The 24,285-nt window shown below is 53.1% G+C and overlaps 1 protein-coding gene across 3 annotated transcripts in view; it reads right to left on the reverse strand.

Moving 5' to 3' along the window:
- The window catches only part of OTOF (otoferlin), a gene marked incomplete at both ends in the record, with an annotated part of 118,568 nt that overhangs the window by 76,742 nt on the left and 17,541 nt on the right, over positions 1–24,285 (reverse strand). Inside the window, 7 exons of one of the 3 annotated variants that reach the window (XM_084203545.1) lie at positions 2,177–2,224; positions 3,308–3,328; positions 3,866–3,901; positions 5,631–5,666; positions 9,815–9,901; positions 15,154–15,365; positions 22,286–22,385. In XM_084203545.1, the coding sequence (XP_084059671.1) occupies positions 2,177–2,224; positions 3,308–3,328; positions 3,866–3,901; positions 5,631–5,666; positions 9,815–9,901; positions 15,154–15,365; positions 22,286–22,385 (540 nt within the window). Of the gene's footprint in view, positions 1–2,176; positions 2,225–3,307; positions 3,329–3,865; positions 3,902–5,630; positions 5,667–9,814; positions 9,902–15,153; positions 15,366–22,285; positions 22,386–24,285 lie in introns of those variants that run through there. The other 2 variants (XM_084203546.1, XM_084203547.1) reach the window with 2 other exon arrangements.

Consider the following 24,285-nt stretch of genomic DNA (forward strand, 5'->3'; position numbering starts at 1 on the left):
TTCTCCCTATTTTCCTCCCTGATTTCCTCTCCAGTCCTTCTTCCCTATTTTCCTCCCTGATTTCCTCTCCCGTCCTTCTTCCTTATTTTTCTCCCTGTTTTCCTCCCTGTTTTTCTCCCCGTTTTCCTCCCTATTTTTCTCCCCGGTCCTTCTTCCCTATTTATTTTCCTCCCTGATTTCCTCCCCGCTCCTGCTTCTCTCCCCGTTTCCCTCCCCTCCCCCTCTCTCCCCCGTTAATCGCCCCCATTGTCCCACAGCAATTAGGGAGGAGAAAGCAATTAAGCAGCTCGGGAAGTAATTAAGGAGGCTGGAGTTAATTACACCGGCTCCTCCGCCGGGCTGGGGACGAGGGACAGATTTCGGAGCCTGAAATTCCAGCTCCTTGTGCCCGAGCTGCTGGAAAACCATCCAGGAAAAAAATTAAACAGTGAAGTGTTGCTGGATTTTGGAGTTTGGGATAATTCCAAAGGAGCTCCAGCATAAAATGGGGCACGGGAGGGAAATTGGGAAGAGCAGCACGGGCAGGGATCAGCCTGCTCTGATCTCTGATCCAAGAATTCCAGCTTTTTTTTCAGTCCTGCTGTGGGAGCAAAGTGGGGAAACATGATTCCCCTGCCAGCTGAGCTCCTCCTGGGAGCACCAAACCCCAGCTCAGCGTTGGAAAAGCTGCCAGGAGAGGAATTAAATCATTCCAGGCTTTCTCCTGGCGCTCAGGAATCTGGTCCAGGTCCTGCTGGACACACTGGAGATGGACTGGCCGGGATTCGAGGCAGGGATCACATCCCTGATCTCACTGGGTGGGATCCTTCCCTGCTTCCCTTCCCCATCCAAACTGCCCTGGGTGGGCAGAGGGTCTGGAATGTTCCCTGGAGTCAGGATGGGATCCATCCTGGGGTGGGCACAGGGGCTGGAATGTTCCCTGGAGTCAGGATGGGATCCATCCTGGGGTGGGCACAGGGGCTGGAATGTTCCCTGGAGTCAGGATGGGATCCATCCTGGGTGGACAGAGGGTCTGGAATGTCCCAGCCCTGAGGATCCATCTCTGGATGGGCAGAGGGTCTGGAATGTTCCCTGGAGTCAGGATGGGATCCATCTTGGGGTGGGTAGAGGGTCAGGAATGTCCCATCCCTGGGTGAGAAGGGGGTCTGGAATGTTCCCTGGAGTCAGGATGGGATCCATCCTGGGGGGGGGAAGAGGGTCTGGAATGTTCCCTGGAGCCAGGATGGGATCCATCCCTGGGTGGGCAGAGGGTCTGGAATGTTCCCTGGAGTCAGGATGGGATCCATCCTGGGGTGGGAAGAGGGTCTGGAATGTTCCCTGGAGTCAGGATGGGATCCATCCTGGGGTGGGAAGAGGGTCTGGAATGTTCCCTGGAGTCAGGATGGGATCCATCCTGGGGTGGGCAGAGGGGCTGGAATGTCCCATCCCTGGGTGGGCAGAGGGTCTGGAATGTTCCCTGGAGTCAGGATGGGATCCATCTTGGGGTGGGTAGAGGGTCAGGAATGTCCCATCCCTGGGTGAGAAGGGGGTCTGGAATGTTCCCTGGAGTCAGGATGGGATCCATCCCTGGGTGGACAGAGGGTCTGGGATATTCCATCCCTGAGGATCCATCCCTGGGTGGGCAGAGGGGCTGGAATGTCCCAGCCCTGGGTGGGCAGAGGGTCCGGAGTGTTCCCTGGAGTCAGGATAGGATCCATCCTGGGGTGGGAAGAGGGTCTGGGATATTCCATCCCCGAGGATCCATCTCTGGCAGAGGGGCTGGAATGTCCCCGGATGGGATCCATCCTTGGAAGAGAGGCCAGGGAAGTGCAGATTCCTGCATCCCCTGCATTCCTGGCACTCGGATCAGGGTGTCTGCACTTCCTGAGGGATGCAGGATCCTTTCCCAAGGTCCTGGTGGAGCAGCCAATGCCGAATTCCCCTCTCTCCCTCCTTTCCTTTTCCAGGGGCCCTTCCAGTCCAACTCTCCTGCCAAAGGTGACCACGGACAGTCCCAGCCTGGGCACAGGTGGAGAATTCCCATTTTATCCCTCAAACAACTCAGCTGGGAGCACTTTCCTCGGAAAAATGGACTGACTGTCCTGCCCTGCTGCTGTTCCCAGGGAATTCCGCTGCCAGAGCTGGAGCCTAGAGCCAGAGGGTGCCCTGGGAATCAGGGATCAGGGAATCAGGATACCTGAATGGCAATGCCAGCTGCTTTTTCTCTTTCCCTTTGGCCTTGGCTCTGCAATCCAAAGGAGCAATTCCATGAGTTGGGATCCAGGGATGGACTCTGATCCACCTCCTCCCCCCAAAATCATCCACATGCACGGAGCAACACAACAAAGGCAATCCAGGAGGGTCCCGGAGGGAAATCCCTGTGGCCAGGATTCCCAAGGATCCCAGGGAACGGGAATAGGGGTAGGAGAGCGCTGGTAGGGATGGGATCGGGGATGGAATGAGGGATGGATGGATGGATGGATGGATGGATGGATGGATGGATGGATGGATGGATGGAAGGAATAGGTGAAGGGATTGATGGAATAGGTGAAGGGATGGATGGATGGATGGATGGATGGATGGATGGATGGATGGATGGATGGATGGATGGATGGATGGATGGATCCTTGGAATAGGTGAAGGGGAGGGAGGAAGAAAGGCAGGAAGGAAGGCAGGAAGGAAGGCAGGAAGGCAGGAAGGAAGGCAGGAAGGAAGGAAGGCAGGAAGGCAGGAAGGAAGGCAGGAAGGCAGGAAGGAAGGCAGGAAGGCAGGAAGGAAGGCATGAAGGCAGGAAGGAAGGAAGGCAGGAAGGAAGGAAGGCAGGAAGGAAGGCAGGAAGGAAGGAAGGCAGGAAGGAAGGCATGAAGGCAGGAAGGAAGGAAGGCAGGAAGGAAGGAAGGCAGGAAGGCAGGAAGGAAGGAAGGCAGGAAGGAAGGAAGGCAGGAAGGAAGGAAGGAAGGAAGGAAGGCAGGAAGGAAGGAAGGAAGGCAGAAAGGAAGGAAGGCAGGCAGGAAGGCAGGAAGGAAGGCAGGCAGGAAGGAAGGAAGGAAGGAAGGAAGGAAGGCAGGCAGGAAGGAAGGAAGGCAGGAAGGAAGGAAGGATCAATCCATGATTGCTTGGAATACTGACAAGCACAACTCTGGAAGCCCCTTCAGAAGTGCCTGACTGGAAGGGGATTTGTCCCTGCTGGGATCAGGAAGGACAGAGGGAATCCCAGGAGAGGGTGATCCCAGAAAAGGCCCTTTCCCTGGATCCAAACACCATGCAGGGACTGCTCCCATCCATGCACACACCATTCCCAAAGGGAATGTCCCCCCATGTCCCATACCTGGGATCTTCCGGATCCTCACTGTTGGGAGGAGACGGAGCCAGGAGGAGGAAGGGGAGGAATTAACGAACATTCCCAACTGGACACAGCCCATGGGAGCAGGACAGGGGGAGGGGCTGATCCTCAAATCCCAGGAATGGTTTGGGTGGGAAGAGACCTTAAGGATCTTCCCGTTCTAATCCTACCCCAGGGTGCTCCAGCCTGGCCTTGGACCCTCCCAGGGATCCAGGGGCAGCCACAACTCCTCTGGGAATTCCTGCTCACCCCCTTCCCACCCTCCCAGCCAGGAATTCCTTCCCAATATCCCACCCCTAGCTTCCCTTTCCCAGTGGGAAGGCTTTCCTGGCATTGTAATTCCTGGTACCACCGTGTGGGACACGGTGAAGAGGGAACACAGGATGAGGCTGACCTGGATCCCAAATCCTGAGTTTATGCCAGGATCAGCACCTATCTCTAGGATAGGGGATGGGCTGGGATGGGCTGGAATGGAAGTAATCCCCCAAAATCCCAGATCCCGCCCCAAAATCTGGGATCCCTCCCACCAGGACATTTTGGTACCTTGCCACTGCCTTGTATCCACCGTTAAACTTAATCCTGGGTGAGGCGCCGGAGAGAAAGACAAGAAAAAAAAAATCCAATGAAATTCCAATGTCAGAATTCCTGAGGGAGCAGGGACAGCCCTTCCCAGGAGGGTGGGGCTGTGCCCAAGCTCCGGGTGCTCCAGGGAGGGAATTCCAGCTGTGCATCCAGCCCAGGGTGTTCCACTCCCCCTATTCCCAGAAAAAAAACCCGGCTGGAGGCCGGATCTGCACTTCCTGCTCCATCTGGGAATCTCCTCCACCAGGACAGGCTGGGGGCAATTTGCATTCCCAGAATCCAGGAAAAAACTCCAGGTTCTGAAAGCTCTGCCCTGGGACTCACAGCAGAACCTGCCCCGTTGTTTTGAACATTTTCCTGATTTTCAGGATCCTCAGGATGCATTTTTTTTCCCAAGGAATTTAATGGCACGTTAAATGATTAACAAAATTTAATTGAATTTAATGAAGGGGTTGGGAAAAAATTGCAAAATCTTGACCGGGACTTTTTTTTTTCCCAGGAAGGAAAGGAAAGATCCATTCTCAAATTTGGAATTTTGGGAATTTTGGACCCTTCTTACCTCTTTGGACACGGATGAATTCCCCACTATCCCAAATTCCTGCCATTCCCAGCACTGATCCCTGTCCCCGAGTGCCACATCCACACGGGAATGGGGACAGGAATGGGAATGGGAATGGGAATGGGAATGGGAATGGGAATGGGGAGCCTGTGGGGATTTTCATCCCAAGTTCTCCCACGCCTGGCACAGATCCCAACTTTGGAGCAGGTGCCAGAGGGATAATTAGCGACAGGCAGTTGGACAAGGCTCGAATCCGCCGGGGACACGGAAGAAAAGCTTCCATCAATAATTCACCGGGAGCAGATTCCTTTCGGCTCCCGGCTCTGTCCCGGCCATGAATATTTCAAGGACAGCCCCTATCGGGTGGTGCTTCCCGGGATCTCACTTTCCAGGGGGTTGGGAGCTGGGCTCAGACAGGTTCTGGCAATTCCTGAGCTGCCTCTGGAAGTGCTCAGCCCTCTTGGTTTTTCCTGGGAAGCTCAGGGTGGGTCTGTGTCGGTGAATAAATCCTGGGATTGTAAAATTTCGGAATGGTTTGGGTAGGAAAGGGTTTAAAAGCTCATCCCATTCCATGGGCAGGGACACCTCCCACTATCCCAGGTTCTCCAATCTCTTGGACATTCCCAGGGGCAGCCACAGCTTCTCTGGGAATTCCATCCCAGCCCCTCCCCACCCTCACAGGGAGGAGTTCCTTCCCAATATCAAGTTTTTCCTGTTGTTTTCTGTTTTCCTCATTGGAACACAAGTCCAGCATTTGAAGGATCCTATCCTGGTTCCAACACCCTCCCGTCTCCTGGGATTTTTTTTTTAAATCCAGGTTGGATTTTTTTAGCTCTTTATTTCCCCTATTCTGGATCCTTCCCTGTGATTTTTTTAATGGATTTTTTTTTTTTGGTTTAAGTTCCCAAGGGATCAAGGAGCCAAAACCATTCCAGGGACCTGGCACATGGGAAGGCTCCACCTCCCATTCCTGGCTCCTTCATCCCTGGATTATGCATGGGATGAGCAGATTCCAAACTTGGGATCCCCAGGGAAACACAAAAAAGGAATTTAACAGATCCAAGTCTTGATGGGGATCCTGGATTTGAGGAATTTTCTTGGAAAAGCTGAACTTTGGGGGTGGATCAGCCCTGGAAGGGGAGGGGGGGATCTGCTATGGGAATTTACCTGGAATGCTGATCTTCTTCTGCTTCGTCTCCAAGGCTTGGGAATTTACAGGGAGAGAGGAAAAATTCTGGCTGTGATGTGAGGACAGAGAGCTCTTCCACTGTTTTCTAAACCAGGAAAAACTCGGGAACACTCGGGCACAGCAAAGCACTCCATGCATGGCTGGAATCCCGGGATCCCCCCAGTTCCACTTCCCGCTGTGTCCACAGCATCCAGGTTTCTCCCAGACCGGATTTTGGGGATATTTGGCCAATATTCCACCTTTTCCAAGTGGTTCCCTCCTGCCTGACCTCCTTTTGCCACTTCCTCTTTTTCTTTGGGATGGATTTGCTCAAATCCCAAAGGAAAAGTGGGAAGGGGCGGGTGCTGTACCCTGTGCCAGGATTCCTGGAAGGTGGAAAAAGGAATTCCCAGCCCTTGGAAACCCTTGGGAAGCCCTGCCATCATCCTAGTGATGGAAAGCTCTTCCCATCCCTTGGAAAGCTGCAGGATTCCTTCATGGGGGGTGGTCCTGATTGAAGAGAAATTCCCCAATTTGGGAATTTCCCCAATTTGGGAATTTCCCAAGCAGAGGAATCCATGTGGATCTGTGGACACAAGATGGTCACACATTCCCCAGGAAAGAGGGAGCAAAGGTGGAAAATTCCCTGTGTTCCCAAGGGATCAGCCTGAGGAAAAGCTGGATCTGCTTTCCCTGAAATTGGCAGCTCCACAGGAGAATTCCCAAAATCCTTGGTGTAGATGCTCTGCTCCATGGGAAGGGGACAAGGCTGTCCTGGATCACTGGAGAGGGATTTTTGCTTCCAGAGCTGCCAAAGTCTGGGATCTCCAAGCTCAACCCTCTCTGGGATGTCCGTGCCCGAATCCCAGGGGATTCTCCAGTGGGAAAAGGGGCTCCAAGCTGGGAGTGGGGTGGGAGAAAGGCAGAACAGGGAAGGGAATGCCTGGGATCGTGGGATCAGTCACGGGAAAAGGCAAAAGTTCAACCAGATCCCCGTGCCCAGGGACAGATTTTGGATAAGGGATGGAATTCCAGGAAAAGGGGGAAAGTATTTGAGCTGCAAAGGGACGGATTCAGATGGGATTTGGGGAAAAAATTCTTCCCTGGGAGGGTGGGGAGGGGCTGGGATGGAATTCCCAGAGAAGCTCTGGATCCCTGGGAGTGTCCAGGGCCAGGCTGGAGCAGCCTGGGATAGTGGGAAGTGTCAGGATTGAAAAGGGATGAGCTTTAAGGTCCCTTCCCACCCAGAATATTCCATGGTTCCACAATTCCCTGTCTCCAGGGCTGTGGCCCGTGGTCCCTGAGGCTGCTCCTGTGACATTCCAGGGACAGGGAGTTCCGTGTGTTGTGTATCCCACTTTTCCCTGTGTATCCCACTGCCCTTTTCCTCCCCATCCCTGCCCACAAACCTTCCATCCAGCTGGAAAACAGGGGATCCAGAGGGATCCCTGGGCTGGAGGAAGGACAGTGGGAATGGGATTGGGAATGGGATTGGGAATGGGATTGGATTGAGGATGAGGAAGGCCGAGACAGGGCCCAACAGGAGCCTTCCCCATCCCACTGAATTTCCTGTCAGAAATGCAGGTCTGGAAACAGCAAAATCCCTGATTTTATTCTTCCAATCCAAATTTTTCCCAGATCTGGGATCTGCAAGGGCTGGAGAAGAAAAGGCTTTCCAAAAGGGCTGGGACATTTTTGTTCCCGAAAGAATTTTAACCAAAGCCCTTCCTTGGATTCCAAAATAATGATTCAAATCCTTTGGAATGTGAACCATTTTTGGATCATTCCCAAAAGCTGGAATGTGGAACCTCTTACCTTTCCTTTCTTTTATTCCCACCTTTTTGGTTTTTTGATTCCTGGAAAATCCCAGGATGTGTTTGCTACAGCCCGAGCCAGGCATTCCTTGGAGCAAAACCCTCCAGGAATTTTCAGTGAAAACAGGGATAAAACCCCAGGAATGATCCCCAGAGGTGCCGAGACCTGGGAATTGTTTGGGATGGGGGATAAACCTTTCCTTTTCCATCCCAGGGAATTCCCTGTATTTCCGGTATTCCCTGCACCATCCTCTTCCTGCTGCTTGTGTGGATGCCTCTATCCCTAAAATGGGAGTTTTATCCCTAAAAACCTCATTGAAATGGCTCGGCTTTGGGAATCTCCCTCTCCCAACTTCATCCTTGCTCAGCCCTGATTTCCATGAGGAAGGGATGCGGGAATTCCTGCCCCTGCCAGCCAGAATCGATCCAGGCTGGCCGGGAATGCTGGGATGGATCATCCAGGATGATCCTGGACTCTGCCCTGAGATCCAACGGAATCCGTGGCCCAGCCAGGGAAAAGGCGGGATGGGATGGGATGGGATGGGATGGGATCCGTGGGATGGGATAATGAGATAATGGGATAGGATCGGATCTATGGGATGGGATGGGATGGGATGGGATGGGATGGGATGGGATGGGATGGGATAATGAGATAATGGGATAGGACCCATGGGATGGGATGGAATCCACGGGATGCATGGGATGGGATGGGATGGGATGGGATGGGATGGGATGGGATGGGATGGGATGGGATGGGATGGGATGGGATGGGATGGGATCCGTGGGATGGGATAATGAGATAATGGGATAGGATCGGATCTATGGGATGGGATGGGATGGGATGGGATGGGATGGGATGGGATGGGATGGGATAATGAGATAATGGGATAGGACCCATGGGATGGGATGGAATCCACGGGATGCATGGGATGGGATGGGATGGGATGGGATGGGATGGGATGGGATGGGATGGGATGGGATGGGTTGGGATGGAATGGGATGGGATGGGATGGGATGGGATGGGATGGGATGGGATGGGATGGGATGGGATGGGATGATGGGATCAAATGGGATGGGATGGGATCCATGGAATGGGATAATGAGATAATGGGATGGGATCCATGGGATAGGATGGGATCTATGGGATGGGATCCATGGGATGGGATGGAATCCACGGGATGCATGGGATGGGATAGGATGGGATGGGATGGGATCCATGGGATGGGATGGGGTCTACGGGATGGGATCCACAGGATGGGATGGGATCCATAGGATGGGATAATGGGATGGGATGGGGATGGGATAATGGAATGGGATGGGATGGGATGGGATGATGGGATTGGATGAGATGGGATCCATGGAATGGGATAATGAGATAATGGGATGGGATCCATGGGATGGGATGGGATCTATGGGATGGGACCCATGGGATGGGATGGAATCCATGGGATGGGATGGGATGGGATGGGATGGGATGGGATGGGATGGGATGGGATGGGATGGGATGGGATGGGATGATGGGATCGGATGGGATAGGATGGGATGGGATCCATGGGATGGGATGGGATCCATGGGATGGGATAATGGGATGGGATGGGATGGGGATGGGGATGGAATGGGATCCATGGGACGGGATCCATGGGATGGGATGGGATCCATTGGATGGGATGGGATAATGGGACGGGATGGGATAATGGGATAATAGGATGGGATGGGGATGGGATAATGGGATGGGGATGGGGATGGGGATGGGGATGGGGATAGGATAGGATGGGAAAATAGGGATGGGGATGGAGATGGGATGGTCTCCATGGGATGGGTTAGGGTGGGATATTTTCCATTGGAAGGGACCCACAGGGATCACCTGGTCCAGCTCCACCTTCTCCAAGGCAGAGCCAGTGTTAAATCCTGTTATTATGAGCCCCTCCACGTCCTTCCAGCCATCCCTCATCCCACAGGAATTCAGGAGCTTTTCCCAAAATGCTCCTTCCTATGGCTGAGCTCCTCCTGGGACGTTCCTTGGGATTTTACCTGAAATTCCCTTTCTTTGGCTCCTTCCCAAACTCTTTTGTCACGCCGAGAAAAGCCACAGCAAACAAACTTCCATGCACACGCAGGGAGCTCATTCCCATGGGAATGGCTGATCCCGGGATCTGGGGACAGGACGTAGAGACAGAAAGGCACCTCAAAGGCACAGCAGCGTCCCAGCCAGCATCCCAATCTCCATCCATGATCCCATTCCAAGGCTGCTTTTCCGGCTGCTCCACCACCTCTCCTCCCCACTGGCAGCCCAGGAATGGGAATTCAGGGACAATTCCTGTGGGAGATGCGTCGGGAAAAGGCACGGAGCAGTCACAGCCTGTCCCTACCTCGTGTCCAGGGACCCCTGGCTCAGGGAATCCCCCTCTCCCAGGAGCTCATCCTCGCTGTGGAAATACAGCTCGTCCTCTTCCATCCTGGTGGGAACACCGCCAACATCAGCCCCGTCCTCCCCGGGATTCAGGATTCCAAAATCACGGAATCACTGAGCCCTTTGGGTTGGAAAAGCTCTCCGAGTCCTACCATCCCCAGCACCGCCAAGGCCACCCCTGATCCGTGTCCCCAAGTGCCACATCCGCAGGGATCTGAAATGTCACCAGGGATGGGGGCTCCAAACCTTTCCCGCGCCAGCCCTTTCCATGAAGGATTTGTTCCCAAAATCCAGCCTGGAGCCCCCAGCCAGGACACGGCTCTGCACATCCCACGCTCAGCAAACACCACAACTCTTCCTAAAACGGGGCAGCCACAGCTCCTCTGGGAATTCCAGCCCAGCCCCTCCCCACCCTCCCAGCCGGGAATTCCTTCCCAAGCTCCCCTTTCCCAGTGGGAAGCCATTCCCTGGCTCCTGGCCCTCCAGCTCTTTCCCAAATTCCAGCTCTCCTGGAGCTCCTTGATGCTTGGGAAGGGGCTCTGAGCTATCCCTGGATCCTTAATTTTCTGCTGTAACCCCACAGAGCTGCATCCCACGGCATTCATCTGATGAAAAACTGGAAAACCCATCCTGGAGACATCCCAGCAGCATCCTCCAATTCCCTGGAATCCTCGAATTCCAGACTGGCTTGGGTGGGAAGTGACCTAAATCCCATCCAGGCCCACCCCTGCCAGGGGCAGGGACACCTTCCACTATCCCAGGTTGCTCCAAACTCCATCCAGCCTTTCCTTGGACACTTCCATGAGGGATGGAGCATCCATCGTGCTCCCTGCATCCCAGAATTCCAGTGGCAGGACTGGGATATCCCATCCCAGCCAGCCTGACCCCCTGTCCTGGATTGTTTTTTATTTATCTCTTCCACACCCAGCCCTCCCTCCAGGAGATCTCTGCTGTTAATGGGCCGTTAATTATTAATTATCTTCTGTTCATGGGCCAGTGAGTGTCCCTGCATGGCTGATAAAATTCCATCATCCCTTTGGGAGATGCTCCACCCAAGGGGGAGGAGCCAAGCATTCCTACCTGGATAGAATCTGACACTGGGAACAGCACTGTTACAGACATATTTTATGTAGAAATTCTTTTTGCCAGGATTTTTTTCTCCTGAGAAGCTGAGAGGCCCCAGGAACAAAACATAAACAATAATTATCATCTGCTGTGGAATTTGGCAGGTGCATCTTTGATTGGTCTCGTGTGGTTGTTTTTAATTAATGACCAACCACAGGTCCAGCTGTATCGGGACTCTGAGCAGTCACAAGATTTTATTATTCATTCCTTTCCTTGCTAGCCTCCTGATGAAATCTTTATTCTTTTAGTGTGGTTTTAATATATCGTTTTCTTTTAATAAAATATTTATAATCAAATAATAAATCAACCTTCTGAAACATGGAGTCAAGATTCTCATCTCTTCCCTCATCCCGGGGACCCACAAATACCACCACACACCCCAGCAGCCTTTGCCCCCTGCATTCCCAGAGGAGCAGCTTTCTCCTGCCCTGCATTCCCAGAGGAATTCCAGGCCCATCTCCAGCAGCCCTGGAGGAAAACTCCCCCCTTGTGCAGGATCCTGCTGCAGCAGAGCCACAGCTGGCACTGCAGGAGGGCTGAGCCCCATGGGATGGGACTGTGCCACCCCTGGGATGGGACTGTGCCACCCCTGGGATGGGATGGGGCTGTGCCACCCCTGGGATGGGGCTGTGCCACCCCTGGGATGGGGACTGTGCCACCCCATGGGATGGGGCTGTGCCACCCCATGGGATGGGGCTGTGCCACCCCTGGGATGGGACTGTGCCACCACCTGGGATGGGGCTGTGCCACCACCATGGGATGGGATGGGACTGTGCCACCCCATGGAATGGGACTGTGCCACACCATGGAATGGGGCTGTGCCACCCCTGGGATGGGGCTGTGCCACCACCATGGGATGGGACTGTGCCACCCCTGGGATGGGGCTGTGCCACCACCATGGGATGGGACTGTGCCACCACATGGGATGGGACTGTGCTACCAACATGGGACTCTGCCACCACCCTGGGATGGGACTGTGCCACCACCTGGGATGGGACTGTGCCACCACATGGGATGGGACTGTGCCACCACCTGGGATGGGACTGTGCCACCACCCTGGGATGGGGCTGTGCCACCTCTGGGATGGGGCTGTGCCACCACCCTGGGATGGGACTGTGCCACCCCCATGAGATGGGACTGTGCCACCACCCTGGGATGGGACTGTGCCACCACCCTGGGACTGTGCCACCACCCTGGGATGGGACTGTGCCACCCCCTGGGATGGGACTGTGCCACCCCCTGGGACTGTGCCACCACCCTGGGATGGGACTGTGCCACCACCATGGGATGGGACTGTGCCACACCCTGGGATGGGACTGTGCCACCACCCTGGGATGGGACAGTGCCACCACCATGGGATGGGACTGTGCCACCATGGGATGGGACTGTGCCACCACCCTGGGATGGGACTGTGCCACCACCCTGACCCACGTAGGGTCAGATCCTGTTCTGACTCTGGCAGTGTTGCTTTTATTTGTTTGTGCTATTGCATTTGCATTTTTAATTTTCCTAATCAAGAACTGTCATTCCCACTCCCGTATCTTTCCCTGACAGGCCCTTAATTTCAAAATCATCATAATTCAGAGGGAGGGGGTTTGCATTTTCCATTTCAGGGGAGGCTCCTGCCTTCCTTAGCAGTCTTTTCAAACCAAGACCCCCCCCTCTTCCAGCTGTGCCATTCCTGGCTCCCTGCCCGACATCCGCCCGTTCAATCCATCCCCACATTCCCACTCAGCCTCGTCCCAGCTCGCTGAGCCAGGAAACAAAACCGTGCTGTGCTTCCAATTTGCTTTCAATTTCCCTGGATTCAGCCCAGTTCCCACAGTTAATGAACTGCCTTGGAGGGATGTGAGCAATTAGAGGGATATTCCCGCTGTTTCCCATTTTTTTCCCGTTTTCGGCCACAATAAAGTGCTAATCCCAGATGGAATGTGGTGCAAAATGGGATAACCCTGAGGGGAGGGAATGGGATGAAAAGAGCAGCGGATTCCAAGGGCTCTGTTTGGATTCACAGCTCTGGGCTGGGCTCCCTGTGTGGATTTAGGGATTTGGCAGTGCTGAGGGAATGTTTGGACTCAGTGCTCTCAGAGGGATTTTCCAAGCCGGAAGTGTTCTGATATTCCATGATTTGGGAATACAGGGATTGTCCTCCTTTATCCATCACCATGGATGTGGTGGATCCATGAGGGGCAGACAGGGAATGTGGTGTTCCTGAAGGAGCCAGGGGTGACACCAGGACTCAGCTCTGCCTTCACCATCCGCCTCTCCCACTTCCAGAGCCTCCCGTCCACTTCCACCTCATTCCTGAAGAATTCCAGCAAATTCAGGGCTTTGGTGTCTCCCCTATTCCAACTGTTCCCTTTTCCAATGGATTCAAGAGCTCCCAGAGTGGGGACCAATGGACAAAGCCACCCCACACAGCACAACTCCAAAATCTGTGGAAAGCCGCCTGAAAATCCACCTTAGCATTCCATGAATCCCCTCGTGGCTGCAAATCCTGGATTTACACAATCCCAGAAGTTGGGAAATCCCTCCAGGATCATCGAGCCCGAGCTGTGCCCGATCCCCACCTTGTCACCAGCCCAGAGCCCTGAGTGCCACATCCAGGAATCCCTTGGACACCTCCAGGGATGGGGACTCCACCACCACCCAAGGATTGTGTCCTGAGTATCCATAGGTTCAATGGAGTCACCCGCAGCATTCCCAGTCAATCCCATTGGGCTGGGATTGCAGCTGGTTCCAGCAGCTTTGTGTCAAGGAATGTTGGGATTCAGCCCCTGGGATTGTTCCCATCCAGGGCCAGATCCCAGGAACCCACAAAGACACCCAAGGAACGCTACGGATCCCGAAATGAATGGTAAACCAGAATTCCCTTGGAAGAATTGGAGGTGTCCCACCTGCCACCGTGGGGTTCCTCAGGAATTCCCAGCAGGAATCACCTGGTGTGGGATTCCACTTCTCCTGGGGAGTGACTAAGATCCCAATGGCTGTCTTGGAGCTGCCTTAGTCCTGGGAGCACCATGCGCTCCATGGACACCTGGGATTCCACCGGTGAGGCCTGACCAGGACCCAGACCCTCCATCCCCTCCGGATCAGGATGGAATGACACTTTCTCTCCAAGCACTTCAATCCTGGAAGTTCAGCTCTCTCCAGGTGTGGTGGAGCACCAGGACCTGCTGGAGGCCACTTGGATCCCATCCTCACCTGTTGGAAGAGCCTCACTGGTGGATCCGTGGAGCTGTTCCATGGATCCACCAGTGAGCCCTGACCCCCATCCAGACCTTTCATTCCCTCTGGATCAGGATGGAATGATGCTTCCTGTCCATGTGCTACAATCCTGGAAGTTCAGCTCTCTCCAGGTGTGGTGAATCACCAGGATCTGCTGAAGCTGTTCCATGGATCCACCACCGAGCCCTGACCCCCATCCAGACCTTTGATCCCCTTGGGATCAGGATGGAACGACACTTTCTGTCCAAGTCCTACAATCCTGGAATTTCAGCTCTGTCCTGGAGCACCAGGACCTGCTGGAGACCACCTGGATCCCACCCTCACCTGGAGCTGTTCCATGGATCCACCAGTGAGCCCTGACCCCCATCCAGACCTTCCATCTCCTTGGGATCGGCATGGAACAACATTTTCTCTCCATGTGCTACAATCCTGGAAGTTCAGCTCTGTCCTGGAGCACCAGGACCTGCTGGAGGCCACCTGGATGAGGTGTTCCATGGATCCACCAGGGAGCCCTGACCCCATCCAGACCTTTTATCCCCTCGAGATCTGCATGGAATGACACTTTCTGTCCATGTGCTGCAATCCTGGAACTCCCTGCTGTGTCTGGGTGTGGTGGAGCACCAGGACCTGCTGGAGGCCACCTGGATGAGGTGCTCCACCAGTGAGCCCTGACCCCCATCCAGACTTTTCATCTCCTTGAGATCTGCATGGAATGACACTTCCTGTCCATGTGCTGCAATCCTGGAAGTCCAGCTCTGTCCTGGAGCACCAGGACCTGCTGGAGGCCACCTGGATCCCACCCTCACCCAGAGCTTTTCCCTGGATCCTCCGAGGGCAGGAGATGCCCCTTGGAGCAGCGCTGGGGTGACACTGCCCTTTCCCAACAATCCAAGCATTCCCAATTCCCTCCCCAATCCCACATCCGGGAGCTCCGTGTCCCGTTACCTCCTGAAGCTCCTCTCCGTGGATTGCTGGTTGGATTTCCCGGGAGAGACGTCGGAGCCGTGCCGGTGGCCGGACAGGAGGCTGTCGGTCTCCAAGGAATACCTCCCGTCCCCCTCCGAGTGCACGCTGGGCGTCTCCAGGAATTCCTTGTCGTTCCAGGTGCCCACCGTCCCATCCAGAGCCTGGTAGCGGATCTCTATGGAGATGCTGGTCTGCAAGACAGGGAGACACCATCAGAGCCCCTGGGATATCCCAGGAAATCCAAAAAGCGGGAAGAGCATTGGCCGTTGGGTGTTTTAGCCTTGCTGATCCCGAAGTTTCTCTGTTCCTGGATGCGGATTCTTTGCTTCTTTTCTTCTGCCAAGGTCGGGATTAAATCGCGAGTTGGAATTTGTTGTTGGGACTCAGATGTTTATCTTATCTATGTTCTTATCAGTTCTTATCTATCTTATCTCCCAAACCCTGAGTTCACTCCAACAAACCAAAAATGGAGTCCCATCTCTCTCTCTGCAAGGCCTTTTAAGGATAAACTGTCCAATTAAGAAATTACACCTAAATTATTTTTACTTTTTACCCAATAACCAACCACCCGTGGCCCGCAATGTGGAGTTTTTTATCAAATTACACAAAACCACCCAAACCCGTGGAGAAGAAGGTGGAGGAGAAGATGAGGAAGAAGAAGGTGAAGAAGAAGAAGGTGAAGAAGGGGAAGAAAGTGAAGAAGAAGAAGGTGAAGAAGAAGGTGAAGAAGGTGAAGAAAGTGAAGAAGAAGAAGGTGAAGAAGAAGAAGGTGAAGAAGGTGAAGAAGGTGAAGAAGAAGAAGGTGAAGAAGAAGAAGGTGAAGAAGAAGAAGGTGAAGAAGAAGGTGAAGAAGAAGAAGGTGAAGAAGGTGAAGAAAGTGAAGAAGAAGAAGGTGAAGAAGAAGGAGGTGAAGAAGAAGGAGGTGAAGAAGAAGGTGAAGAAGAAGAAGATGAAGAAGAAGAAAGTGAAGAAGGTGAAGAAAGCGAAGAAGAAGGTGAAGAAGAAGAAGGTGAAGAAGAGGAAGGTGAAGAAGAGGAAGGTGAAGAAGAAGAAGAAGATGAAGAAGGTGAAGAAAGTGAAGAAGAAGAAAGTGAAGAAGAAGGTGAAGAAGAGGAAGAAGAAGAAAGTGAAGAAGAAGGGGAAGAAGAAGAAGGTGAAGAAGAAGAAGGAAAAGAAGAAGGTGAGGAAGAAGAAGGAAAAGAAGAAGGTGAGGAAGGTGAAGAAGGTGAAGAAGAAGGTGAAGAAGAGGAAGAAGAAGAAAGAGAAGAAGAAGGTGAGGAAGAAGAAGGTGAAGAAGAAGAAGGTGAAGAAGAAGAAGGAAAAGAAGGCGAAGAAGAAGGTGAAGAAGGAGCTGCCACCACCCCAAAACTTCCATCTTGCCCCATATTTATTACCATATTCCAAAACCCCAAACTCTGAGTTTCCCACCCTGTGACATCACACACCTCTGACCAACTCCACACCCACAATCCCAGTGCTCTTAATCAATTCTGGAAGCTTCTCCATGGCCTCAGGTCAAATGCAGAGCTCTCCTGGGGGTCAGAGTCTGTCAGCACAGAAAGTCTGAAATTCCCAGCGCCCACAATTCCAACATCAGGACACCTGGAGAGCAGCTTTGGGCAGGGGAGGGATCTGACATGGTCCTGATTCACCGGGAATTCCTGGTACATCCCAGACCAGCGGCGGCAGAGCCGGGAGGAGGAAAAGCCTGGAAGAGCTGCAAACCCTGGGAGCAGCGGGAGGCACCAGGAGCAGCTGGAGCTGGTTCCTGGTGGAGCTCTGTTCCCTGGTTCCCAACCATTTTTTTTGGAATTTTACCCTGGGATGCTGCTAATCCATGGATTTGTGGGGCTTTATTCCATCCTGGTCCTGTATCCAGGCTGGGCAGGGTTTTTTTAGGAATGGGCATCCCTGGGGAGCCTTGGGGAGCAGCAGGAGACACCAGAAGCAGCTGGAGCCAATTCCTGGTGGAGCTGGTCCCTGGTTAACCATTTCTTTGGGGAATTTATCCTGGGATGCTGCTAATCCATGGATTTGTGGGGCTTTGCTCCAGCCTAGTCCTGTCTCCAGGCAGGACAGGGCTTTTTTAGGAATAGGCATCCCTTAGGAGACTTGGGGAGCAGCTGGAGGCACCAGAAGCAGCTGGAGGCGGTTCCTGGTGGAGCTGGTCCATCACTTTGTTGGGAATTTTAGCCTGGGATATTTCTAATCCATGGATTTGTGGGGCTTTATTCCATCCATGTCCTGTGTCCAGGCTGGACAGGGGTTTTTTTAGGAATGGGCATTCCTGGGGAGCCTTGGGGAGCAGCTGGAGCCGGTTCCTGGTGGAGCTCTGTTCCCTGGTTCCAAACCATTTTTTTGGGAATTTTACCCTGGGATGCTGCTAATCCATGGATTTGTGGGGCTTTATTCCATCCTGGTCCTGTCTTCAGGCACTTCAGGGATTTTTTAGGAATGGGCATCCCTGGGGAGCTTTGGATGGGTTCTGGTTTGGATCTCCAGTCTGGCCATGACCAGCCCAGCCCAGGTGGGGCTTGGGGACACCAAGGGACCTGGCAGTGGCCGTGTCCAAGCTTCATCTCAAGCTCCTCATGGATCACAAAATCCTGGAATGGTTTGGGTGGAAAAGGACCTTAAAACCCCTCCCATTCCCATTCCACCTTCCAGGCTGCTCCAACCCCCATTCCAACCTTTCCTTGGACACTCCCAAGGATCCAGGGGCAGCCACAGCTTCTCTGGGAATTCCAGTCCTGCCAGGAACTCCTTCCCAAGATCCAGTCTCTGACCTAAACCTCCTTGGATGAACCAACTCCGAGTAAGTTCCTCTCCCTTTTCCATCTGGCCATGCCCAACTTACTCCAGGTTGCAGCAAATTCAGGTTTGGAGCTTTCAAGTATTTTTCTCCCTAAAATATTTCACTTTTTTCCACCCTAAAATATTTCCCTTTTTTCCACCCTAAAACATTTCCCTTTTTTCTCCCTAAAATATTTCCCCTTTTTCTCCCTAAAATATTTCATTTTTTTCCTCCCTAAAACATTTCCTTTTTTTCTCCCCTAAAATAATTCCTTTTTTTCTCCCTATTTCCCTTTTTTCTCCCTAAAATCTTTCCTTTTTCTCCCTAAAACATTTCCCTTTTTTCCCCCTAAAACATTTCCCTTTTTTCCCCCTAAAATCCCTCCTTTTTTCTCTCTAAAATCTTTCCTTTTTTTTCCTCCCTAAAATCTTTCCCTGCATTCCAAAAGGAATCAATTCCTTGAGATTTCACCCCTCTGCCTTTTCTCCCGTGGCCAAAATCCCTTCTAAAAGCTCAGATTTGGACAAAGCAATTTGAAACAAAAAAAAAAAAAATAAAAGAAGGCCAAAAAGCAATTCCCAATTCCCTCTCCCAGAAAATGCCTCTTTTGAAAACCCATCAGCTGCTGACAAGATTAAAGTACAAGGAAAAAAAGCACTTTTCCACCTCCACTCTGCTTCCATGGAGAAATGATCTGTTATTTTGGGTTCAAACCCAACGGATTTTAGATAAAAACAAAAAAGAAAAAAAAAAAAAAAAAGGAAGAAGAAGAAAAGAAAAAAAAAAACAGGTCAAAAAATGGGGAATGGGGAAAATTCTCACTGAAATCCTCCTTTTTCCATGTTTATCTTGAAGAGGAGGTGCAGCCTCCCCCCCTCTCCAAACAAGGGGATGCTGGAAGGCTGGAAAATCCAAGATTTGGGAAGAGAACAAAAATTCCAGAGGGATTCTGTGCACTCTGCACGTGACAGCCAAAGGGTGACTCAGTCCCAGCTGGGAGTGGAGCTCTGGGGGAAGGTTTTGATTGATTCATCTTCTTTTTTTTTTTTTTGCAAAATCCAAATTTGAGTCAATACACCTAATTTTCCTCCCCCAAAACTATTGGAGAATGTAAAAACACAAAAACAGGAAATGAGGAGGAAAAACAGGGATCAAAGTTGGAATGTTCGGACATTTTGGGGTTAAAATCTCTTTTTCCAGCTGGATTTAGGAGTTAAAAAACGCTTTCAAGGCAGGAAAAGTCAAGGATGTAACGAAGTGAAAGATCTGTGGGATGAGTGGGATCATTCCTTGGAAGGGCAATTAGGAGGTGTGGGTTGGAATGATGAGAAATTCCTGTTGGAAACAATGGAATGGGAAAGAAAATGAGGAAGGAGAAAAATCCCTGCAGGGCTGGGGAGAGGTTGATCTTTCCCTGGGGATTTTAAATTGATTTTTTATGGATTTTTTTTTCCCCCTGTTGCTTGAGAAAAAAATTAATTCTGAGCCATCCCAGCTTTTCTTTTGTAGGAGAATGGACACAGCTGGAATTTTGCTGCTGGCTTCAGCATTCCTGGAGTTTTTAATCTCCTGGCCGAGGCAATAAAGTCAGGAGGGAGAGCAGGAGCTGCCAGGGATGGTTCTCAGCCAGCCCAGAAAAAAAAAAGAAAATTATTTCCAACCTTTCCTTTGGGTTCCAGCAGGGAAAAATGAGGCTGTTCCCAAAACGGCCTCAGGATGGGTGGGAAAGGAACTTAAATCCCACCCCAGTCCAATCCTGACATCTCCCACTAACCCAGGGTGCTCCAGCCTTCCCTTGGACACTGCCAGGGATCCAGGGATTCTCTGGGAATCCCAGCCCAGCCGGGAATTCCTTCCCAAGATCCCACAATCCCAAGCTCCCCTGTCCCACTGGAAGCCATTCCCTGCCTCCTGCCCCTCCAGCCCTTGCCCAAATCCCAGCTCTCCTTTCCCTCTGGAAAAGGCTCCAAGGATTCCCTGGATCCTTCCCTGATCCAGCTGCACATTCCCAGCTCTCCCAGCCTGGCATTGCATCCAGCCCCATCCTGATTCTTCCTTGAGAAGGAATTTCGGGATCCAGGGGCTTCCCTGGGAACTGGGGACTCCAGGAAGGGTCTCCCTTCCCTTTTCCATCCCTGAATCCCATAAAAATCCCTGGGGATGGATCCTGAGTGTCCTGGATCCCAGAATCCCGGAATGGTTTGGGATGGGATCCATGGACCTTCCATCCCATGATCCCAGGGACACTTCCCACCATCCCAGGGTGATCCAAACCCACCCTGGGGCACTGCCAGGGATCCAGGGATTCTCTGGGAATCCCAGCCCAGCTGGGAATTCCTTCCCAAGATCCCACAATCCCAAGCTCCCCTTTCCCACTGGAAGCCATTCCCTGCCTCCTGCCCCTCCAGCCCTTGCCCAAATCCCAGCTCTCCTTTCCCTCTGGAAAAGGCTCCAAGGATTCCCTGGATCCTCCCCTGATCCAGCTGCACATTCCCAGCTCTCCCAGCCCTGCAGCAGCTCCGTTCTCTCCTCCGGACTCTGTTTTCCCAAACTCTCGGATCACACAGAAAATCCCTGTGGCATCTCGTCGCCTGGAATCCCATCATTTCCACTCCCCTCTGGGAAAATCAGGATGAGAACCCCCCGATCCGGGGGCGCACCCCTCGTCCCGAGGGGAAATCTCCCCCCTGTTCGGAGCAGCCGCCGCTTCCCTCGCTGCCTTCCCATCTCCCGGGAGCCGTTTCCCATGGAAACGGAGTTTTGGAACGGGCTTGGAAGCGCAGCTATTTCTGATCCCGATATCCAACCCCGGGGGTTCCATTAAAAATCAGCCGCCCCCCCCACCCACCCCGCCGCCCTTTTTCCCGGGAAGCCGCTGCCTCATCCAGCACCAAGGACAGGGGCGGGTGAGCGGAATTCTTGGAATGAGCAGGGAGGAGAGCGGGATTTCATTGAGCGGCTTCTCCTGTAGGGGATAGAGGGAGTGGAACCAATAAAAAGCAGGAATGCGGTCCTGAGGAGGGAGGGGAAATGCAAGGAGTGCAGATGTGCTTGGGAAAGGTAATTCCAGCTGCTCTCTGGTTTATTGGGAAGTTGCCTGATGGAAATCGCTCTCCAAGGGAGGAAAATCCCATTTTTTTAGGATCCCTCGGTGTCACAAAGGGCAGAGAGGGAAATCAGTGGATGGAAGTTGAATCCTCCCAAGTTCCTGCTGGCAGAGTAATTCCTGATGGCCTCCAGGCCTGGGCCAGGGTTTGGAATGGAATCCTGGAATCCCAGACTGGTTTGGGTGGGAAGGGACCTTAAATCCCATCTCATTCCAGCCCTGACACTTCCCACTGTCCCAGGGTGCTCCAAGCCACATCCAGCCTGGCCTTGGACATTCCCAGGGATCCAGGGGTGGCCACAGCTTCTCTGGGAATTCCAACCCAGCTCCTTGCCGCCCTCACAGCCAGGAATTCCTTCCCAATATCCCAATTGTCACTGCCCTCTGCCAGGGGGTGGAACTGGATGGGCTTTAAGGTCCCTTTCAACCCAAACCATTCCATGATTCCATGATAAAGGAGACTCAGAATCCATCTTGAGGGATTTTTGGGGAAGTTGGGGATGCAAAAGAGAGAAAGGAGGAATGGAGACCCTTCCTGGAGCCCCAAGATTCCCAGAGAAATCCCTTGTTCCTGAAATTCCTTCTCAGAGAGGAGTTGGGATTGGGATGGATCCAATGCCAGGCTGGGAGAGCTGGGAATGTGCAGCTGGATCAGGGGAGGATCCAGGGAATCCTTGGAGCCTTTTCCAGAGGGAAAGGAGAGCTGGGATTTGGGCAAGGGCTGGAGGGGCAGGAGGCAGGGAATGGCTTCCAGTGGGAAAGGGGAGCTTGGGATTGTGGGATCTTGGGAAGGAATTCCCGGCTGGGCTGGGATTCCCAGAGAATCCCTGGATCCCTGGCAGTGTCCAAGGAAAGGCTGGAGCACCCTGGGACAGTGGGAGGGGTTGGGCTTGGAATGGGGTGGGATTTAATTTCCCTTCCCACCCAAACCCGTCTGGAATTCAGTGATTCCATCCTGCACTCTGCATCTCCCTTCCAGCGCTCAGATCCAACCGGGTCCATCCCTGCTTTTCCCCCATCCCAAACTTCCCACACTTTTCCAATCCGGATTTCTCTTTGTGCCCTCCTGACATTCCCGGCTGCCTCATCCCTTCAGAGCATCCCTAATGGGATCAAGGCAAGGAACACCGATATCCCCGTTCCCACAGGCGCAGCGGAGACACGGACACACGGATCTGGGAATGATGGGAATGTTGGCCTCGGTGACCCACCTGGATGGCGGAATTGTTGTCGTCGATGAGCGTGTCTGTCACCTCCAGCTGCCCTTCCGCCACCACCTTCTGCAGGACCATCCGGAATGTTCCGATGAGCCTGCGGAGCAAAGGACAGGAAATCCCGGGAGTTCTCACACAGCAGGACCTGGTTTTCATGGGAAAAGGGATTTGATTCCCGTTTTCCTTAGGAAGAGGGAGGGGTGAGATCCCAAATCAGGGCTCAATGGAGGTGATGGAAAAAGGAGAAGCCGAGAGAGGAGCCGTTCCAAGGGAATGCTGTTGGGATAAGGGAAGGAGGAAATTTGGGAACCATCACTCTTGAATTCCTGGGATGCCCCTGAAGGAGCCCAACGTGGCCTTTTCCACACGGAATGTCCACAGTGGACAGCTTTAACTGTGTTATATCCCTAATTTTCCATGCTGGTGACTCAAACAAGGAGCAGGGATTGCCCCTCATCCATCTGCACCAGGTCATGGAATCATGGAATGCTTTGAGTGGGAATGAACCTTGGAGCTCATCCCGATTCCTTCCATGATCCCATCCCAGGTGGCTCCGGGCTCCAATGATGTGAAGGAATTGTTCCCAACATCCAACCTGAGCCTCCCCGTGGCTATTCCCTCTCATCCTGTCCCTGTTCTCTGGGAGCAGATCCTGATCCCTCCTGGCTCCTCCCAGGGAGTTGTGCAGAGCCACAAGGTTCCCCCTGAGCCTCCTTTTCTCCAGGCTGAGCCCCTTCCCAGCTCCCTCAGCCTCTCCTGGGGCTCCATTCCCTTCCCAGCTCCGTTCCCTTCCCTGGGCACGCTCCAGCCCCTCCAGGTCCCTGCAGGATTTCCACCTCCATCCCTCATTTTCCACATTCCAAGCACGGATCCATCCCGGCAGGGTTGCCTCCAAGGTGCCACGCAGGACATGGGATGAGAAAACCTTTCCTTTGTTTTCTCCATAATTCCCAACCCAAAAGAAATAATGCATCCCATGGAAACGTCCTTCTTCTTCTCCAAAATGAGGAAAAAGCTGCTGTATCCACCTGGATCTCAGGGTTTGGAAAACAACATTATTCCCTGTCTGCCAGGGCAGCAGCACTTTCGCTTTGGAAAGAATTCCTTGGGTTTGTTCCATGGAATATCCTGAGTTGGAACAGTCCCACAAGAATCATCCAGGCAATTCCAGCTTTTCCTTAGGGGTGGAGCCTTCAGGGCTCCAGATTCCTGCAGCTCTCCCTGTTTTTTAACCTGTTTGGAATCCAAACCATTCCCAGGTGTGGTGGTGGCTTCCCTGCTCCTCTTGGATCCAGGTGGATCCAGGAGCTTTCGGCTCCCAGGCTCTCAATGCCTGGAGAGGGCTGAGGGAGGAACAGGAAATTCCTCCTGGAATATCCCCCCTGCAGAGCGCTCCAGCTCTGGGATCCAACATCAGGACCTGGAGCTGCTGGAATGAGTCCAGAGCCGGCTCTGGAGCTGCTCCAGGGACTGGGAAGAGCTGGGAATGTCCATCTGGAGAAGGAAAAGATACAGAGAGAGCTCAGAGCCCCTTCCAGGGCCTGAAGGGGCTCCAGGAGAGCTGGAGAGGGACTGGGGACAAGGCATGGACGGACAGGATCCAGGGAATGGCTTCCAGTGAGAAAGAGGAGCTTGGAGTGGGATCTTGGGAAGGAATTCCTGGCTGGGAGGGTGAGGAGGGGCTGGACCAGAATTCCCAGAAAAGCTGTAGCTGCTCCCTGGATCCCTGGGAATGTCCCAGCCCAGGTTTGGAGCACCCTGGGATAGCAGAAGGTGTCAAAGTTGGAACGGGACGATCCTTAAAGTCCCTTCCCACCCAAAGCATTCCATGAATCCATGACAGAACCAGAGCCCTTCCAAGCCCTGCAGCAGATGGGACCTTGGGAAGGAATTCCTTGGGCTGTGGAGGTGGCAGGCCCTGGCACAGGTTCCCCAGAGGAGCTCCTGTCCTTCCTCGGATCCCTCCCAAGCCGCTTCCCCCGGCAGGATCGGAGCAA

Source organism: Fringilla coelebs (genome assembly GCF_963513975.1).
Source record: "Fringilla coelebs genome assembly, chromosome: 3".
Taxonomy (NCBI): Eukaryota; Metazoa; Chordata; class Aves; order Passeriformes; family Fringillidae; genus Fringilla; species Fringilla coelebs.